Source organism: Trachypithecus francoisi, unplaced genomic scaffold (genome assembly GCF_009764315.1).
Source record: "Trachypithecus francoisi isolate TF-2019V2 unplaced genomic scaffold, Tfra_2.0 Lachesis_group6, whole genome shotgun sequence".
Lineage (NCBI taxonomy): Eukaryota > Metazoa > Chordata > Mammalia > Primates > Cercopithecidae > Trachypithecus > Trachypithecus francoisi.
Window position 1 is genome coordinate 67,648,179 of NW_022681471.1, and position 6,467 is coordinate 67,654,645.

Sequence of the window (6,467 nt, forward strand, 5' to 3'; positions counted from 1 at the left end):
GAATGGATGCTTTAACGAGTCTGTAAAATAATTCTCATCGTCAGCGTCCTCCTCCTCCTCCTCCCTTCCTCCACCTTCTGCTCCTCCTTCTCCTCTCTGAATCCTCTACCACTGATAGCATGGTGCTTTATGCCCCACAGAAAAACTTCAAGTGGAGGGAGCATCACTGAACGCTCCTCATCCCTTGACCCTTTTGCTATATCTGTTACTCCCTTTCTTGAATTCTCTTCTCTAACAAGTTCAAGTTCAGCAGCAACCACTTCAATCAGCCTAGCCTGCCCTTCAGAGGTGGGGGGAGGGAATGAGAGGCAAGGAAGACAGGGAATGGGGCGTGGCCACTACGATGCAAAGCCTGACTGCGCCTGCGTAGGCTGTGGCAAACTAAGGCTCTGAGGCTTGCAGTCGTTGCTGGCCAGCGCTTGTGTAGAAAGATCGCTCTTCACACCAGATCTCACTTTTGATCCTTCCAGCTCCAGGATCTCGGGCTTCAGCTTTGTGCCGAGGCACCAACACTGCTACGGTCCTCTCTCTGACTGATCGCTGATCTCACCGTTCCCGCTCCTGTCTCCTGGAACCATGTCTCTGGTAAGCCAGAATGCACGCCGCTGTAACGCAGAGATCACTGCAGATTACAGCGACGGCAGAGGTGAAATACAAGCTACTAACGCCTCCGGGCCCCCCACCCCCATGCTAGTCGTTGATGCCCCCCAGTGCCCTCAGGCACCAATCAACCCTCAGTGTGTCAACACTTCCCAGGCCGTTCAGGACACGAATGACCTGGAAGTCCTGATAGACGAGCAGTCCAGACGTTTGGGGGCGCTCAGGGTCCACGACCCTCTAGAAGACAGGTCGATTGCTTTGGTGAATTTCATGAGAATGAAAAGCCAGAAGGAGGGGTCTATTCAGCAGTCCGAGATGCTGGAGTTTCTCAGAGAGTACTCAGATCAGTTCCCTGAGATCCTCAGACGAGCCTCAGCTCACCTGGACCGGGTTTTTGGGTTGAACCTGAGAGTTATTGATCCACAGGCTGACACATACAATTTAGTCAGCAAACGGGGTTCCCAGATCACCGATAGGATAGCGGAGTCTCTGGACATGCCAAAAGCAAGTCTCCTGGCCCTAGTCCTAGGCCACATCCTCTTGAATGGGAACCGAGCAAGAGAGGCATCCATTTGGGACCTGCTGCTAAAAGTTGATATGTGGGATAAGCCTCAGAGGATCAACAACCTCTTTGGGAACACAAGGAACCTCCTCACCACTGACTTTGTGCGCATGCGATTCTTGGAGTACTGGCCAGTGTATGGCACTATCCCCTTGAATTTGAGTTTTGTGGGGCTCTAGAGCCCATAGGGAAATCACAAAGATGGAAGCCCTGAAGTTTGTGTCAGATGCCCATGATGAAGAACCCCAGAGCTGGCCAGAAGAATATAACAAGGCCCTGGAAGCTGACAAAACCAAAGAAAGAAGCCTGACTGCTGGCTTAGAGTTCTGGTCGGAGGACACTATGAATGATAAGGCAAATGATTTGGTCCAGTTGGCTATTAGTGTCTCTGAGGAGTTGCTGCCTATACATCAGGATGAGCTATTGGCTCACACTGGCAAAGAATTTGAGGATGTGTTCCCAAATATCCTCAATAGAGCTACTCTAATTCTTGATATGTTCTATGGGTTGTCTCTGATTGAGGTTGATACCAGTGAGCACATCTACCTCCTTGTCCAGCAACCAGAATCAGAGGAAGAGCAAGTGATGCTAGAGAGCCTGGGGAGACCCACTCAAGAATATGTAATGCCAATCCTAGGTTTGATATTCTTAATGGGCAACCGTGTCAAAGAGGCCAATGTCTGGAACTTGCTTCGAAGATTTAGTGTGGATGTAGGGAGAAAGCATGCTATCACCTGTAAGCTTATGAGACAGCGCTATCTGGAATGCAGGCCACTGTCCTACTCTAACCCAGTTGAATATGAGCTTCTATGGGGTCCTCGAGCTCACCATGAAACCACCAAAATGAAAGTCTTGGAGTACATGGCCAGGCTCTACAGAAAGCGACCACAGGACTGGCCAGAACAATATAGGGAGGCTGTGGAAGATGAGGAGGCCAGAGCCAAATCTGAGGCAACTACCATGTTCTTCCTTGGCCCCATGTGAAGTCTAGGGAATATGTATCACTTCAGCTGAGTGGCATCCGTTAAAGATGCCTTGGTAAAATTGTCATTGGGGCTCTAATTAGAATTCAGGGAGGGTTTGGGTGGGAAGTACACATTGTGCTTGCTGTCTGTGTTCCAATTCTAGTAATATTTCCTTCCTTTTAATATACCCTTGAATTAGGTTAATGATCAATATTTATAAATGGAATTTTTCATTTGCCATCCCTGTCTTGTTTCAGTATAAAAGTTCAGATATCTCTGTAAAATGTATTGATAATATTTACAGCTTTGAAATAATCAGTAAAATGGTCTGGTACAGGAGTTAAATAACAATAACACACACACACACTAACACAAAACCACTGATCTGTGATTGCTCTCCCTTTGTGTCTACTGTTGTATACATATATACAACTATATATATAATATATATAACTATATATCATACATATAACTATATATATAGTTATATACATATATACAACTCTCTCCATATATATACACATATAACTGTCATTTACCTGTATTTGCAATAAAAGCATAATGAATTAGACACCATGCTTATGCATTCATTTATTTTATAAGCATTTATTAAGTATCTGCCATGCTCTGAGAACAGTGCTGTGTGCTGGGAATATAAGAGTGAAGAAGACCCAGCTGGGCTCCAGGGCTTAAAGGGGAGGGCTCATGGAAGTAAACCACCAATTATATTATGCTATGGAAACTTGCATAATAGGCATAAGCTCAGAGTTCTATGAGAGTCCACAGGAATAACTCCTGATTTTAAGTGCTGGGAAGGATAGTGGGAAGGTGATGGCATCTAAGAAAGTCTGGGGAAGGTGCAGAGGTGTCAAGCCTGGATGAGTGGGAAATTAGTCAGGAATAGTGGTGGGGAGGATGAAGTGGTATGGAGGGCTGGGGACAAGATGTGCTTAAGTGACATCTATTGTAAGATCTGAGGTTGGGGAGAGGAAGTGAAGGACTGCTAGTGAAGACAGAGGCAGTGTGTAAAGCACCTATGAAGAATTTGAAATAGCTCAGAAAGACAATGACTTTAAAGGAGGAGTAGGAGAAATGAGTCTGTGGCAGAGGTAACAAGGGCCCATATCCTCAGAGTGACTCTTGAGAGCCAACAATGGCCTTGCACCTTCAGTCAGACTGAACAATATACCTGGAGGAATTCTGAAGGGGATCCTCTGCCAATGCAGTTTATTTCAGCACCCAAGCTGTTGAGTGTTTGCATTTAGGCTCTCTTCATTCTGATCCCCCTTACAGCTTCTAACCTGGCTCATAGCTCCCCATAAGCGTTCTCTAGAGAGCCAGCAGGTAACAATTTCTGAGAGGGAGCCCTGGTATAAGGATGAGTGTCATATGGAAAATCACTAATTACAGAGAGAGGGCTGCTGCCTACCAGTAGCGTGGGATCTATATGTCTTCATTCCTTGCACAGGCAAGCTTTCTGCCATTTTCATCCATCTAATCACCGGGGGCTACTCCCATCTGCTACCTCCTATCAGATGGGAGGGAGTTAGAAGATATTCTTCACATTTTCAACAGCTTCAGGAAGAGAACGACACAATCGTTTCGCTGGAGGAGCGGCAGGGAGAAGGAAGATATGCCCTTTTGTATCCAAAGTCTGGCCGGCTGAGATGCAGAAGCCTAATTAGAGCTGTCGGCTTGGGGATGCCACTGCGCAGGCGCACTCCGCGGTTGCTAGGGCAATACAGCCCAGTCTCAGTGATCTTCCCATCAGTAGCATTCCAAAGTCTGAATGCTAAGGGCAGGGCTTCTAGCGACGAGAAAATGAGTAATTGGAGAGTCCGATCTGAAAGGGTTCTTGAAAATGGCGTGGGGTGGGGTTGTCAGGCGGGAGAGTATCCAACTCAAAATCTGGGACCTTGGAGCAGAGTCTTGCTTGTGTGCTAAACAGCAGTTCTCTCATTCTTAACCCGTACATGCTTGTGAGACGGGAGAGGGGATGGAAGCAAGCACGTTAAGTTGCCAAGATTTTTTTACTCTGACTTTTTGGATTGGTGCAATTTCTGGGTTCACAAACATGTCAGCTCTTCTGGGGGGCTCCAGTAAAGAGAGACAGAAATCTGCCACAGGGAACGTGTAGCATCTAGACAACAATGATCAATGTAATGCTGCCAATTGTTTTAATACTAAATATGCTCCAGGCACTGTGCTGGGTTCTTCATGTTCTTAGATCTAATCTTTCCACCATTTCTCTAAGAAGCTTTTAATAGTCCCATTAGCACTAGGGAAACTGAGGCTTAAGTAATATGCCCAAGGTCACACAGCCAGTCAATGAGAACTGGGCTTGGAGTCCAAGGAGCCCCACTCCAGGCCTGCCCAATGTTCCCCCTTAAATTTTCTGACTTTTGGGATATACAAAGAAAGGCTGCATGGTCAGAGTGGAGAGGCAAGATGATAGCACTCAGGAGAATGAAAGCGAAGCTGAAATTTCTCCAGGCTCGTCCTTGTTCCACCACTGGGGCTCCATGAGAGCTGTCTTGGTATAGAATATGCATTTCTGTCCAATCTCCTTACTCTGCCCTATGAGTCTTCTCCAGCTGAACCTCTTCAAGCCTCCAGCCTTATCTGCTTATCTCATTCAGAGAGTGTCAAATATCATCTTTTCTGGAGCTCCAGAAGTGTTAAGTAATTTTTTTGGAATCCTGAAAGAACAATGACCTGAAAGAACTTCTGACCTGCCCAAGGTTGCTCAGAGTGCAAGAACAGAAGTGGGAAATAGCCCTGTGTCACAGAGACCACATGCAGTTTCCCAGAAGTGACAAGAGTGAGACTTGCAAGGCACATGCCTATGGTGTAGGAAAAGGTATAGTCTCTCTGTGGCCACAGCCATTCCTTTGAAGACCAAGAGAGATTTGAGTACTCCCATCCTTCAGGCACCAATTTAGAATTAACACCCACTAAGAAATACTTAGGGGTAGAAGTGAGTGTCTGGTAAACAAGACTTACAGAGGATGCTGTACAAATTACTACAATGTAAGTCAGTCACTATTAAGCCTTTAGAACACCAGACAAAACATCTTTCTTATCTTTGTGAACTCATTTGGAAGATGGAAAGGCCTGAGTTCATTTGCAGACTGTGGGCCATCAACATCCAACAAGTATTGAAGTTTTGGCCACATTTGGGCTTGCAGAATAGATATTGGTTAGATATGGATTCATCATCCTGTATATATTACATCCAGAGTCCTCTTTAACTTATGATTTGGATCCTTCTTAGAGAGATAACATGGAGAATATAATCACTGTCAGTTCCTGAGTCCCAGGAGTGCCCTCTTTCAGGATGAGTGGTTAGAAAAGCCTTGCCTGCACTTTCTCTCCATCAGCTTCTGTATACACACACAAGCCATCCAGAAATAAACATACAATCCAAGGAAAAGCTGAGCTAGATTTCAAGGAAATTCCCCCTGCTCCAAGGATTGCTGCTCCTAAATCCTCCAATACTGACAATATAGACCAACTCATAAGTGTCTTTCATGTTCAGACAAGACCCCCACAGTCTCCTTCTTTCTTCCTAGAGGGATCTCCAGACAGTAAGATTTCTCACTGAACAGGGTTTGTTTTCCATCTCAGTGAGTGCTCAACAATATCTTTAGGAATTCCCTGCAGGCAGGATTTGAAGCTAGTTGCCAAAAAAAAAAAAAATTTGCGAAAAAGTGTACCCTGAAATATTAATACTTTTGCTCTCTAGACACCATAGTAATAAACAAGCACCTGATAAGGATGGGACAAATATTGGAATGGTTAAGAACTCTAGATATGGACGGTACTTTTTCTGTCACTTACTAGCTGTGTGAACTTGGTAAAGTTACTCACATCTTTCTAGGCCACTTAATGCTGTTTTCAATAAATTGATAGAAAATCCCAGTCACACCTCTACCATTTGATGATGTCGGAACTGTGACCCAAACCAGTTGTATCTTAGTCTAGTGATATTTCCATGCCATACAACTGCTTTTAAAACTACTACTTGTCAACTCCTGGGTAGCTGAAGTCAAACAACTCCTGGGTTGTTAGAATCACTAGTCTTTGTTTTCTTTAGAAAATACTTCAGGCAAATGTTAACCCCAGGTGGAAATGAATTAGTGAGGTTTAGGTGCATCAAGAATATATTATTTGTAGACTCCAATACACAAGATATTTTTATGGAAGCTTATGGGTGGTCTATTTAAGCAGACCTCAGTGTCCTACAGGAAACCACCTGCTTAGTTGCCACTCAGGGCGTCAGTCAGTGAGGATGATTTCTTTTCTAAAGGGGAAGAGTTAGGGAGGGAGTTGGGAGCTGA

The 6,467-nt window shown here is 45.0% G+C and overlaps 1 protein-coding gene across 1 annotated transcript; it reads left to right on the forward strand.

Moving 5' to 3' along the window:
- Positions 1-381: 381 nt before the first annotated feature.
- MAGEE2 (MAGE family member E2) lies at positions 382-2,420 on the forward strand. The gene is given in 2 exon segments (XM_033201156.1): positions 382-1,328; positions 1,330-2,420. Coding segments are annotated over 2 exon segments (1,569 nt in total). The 5' UTR covers positions 382-576; the 3' UTR covers positions 2,147-2,420.
- Positions 2,421-6,467: the final 4,047 nt, after the last annotated feature.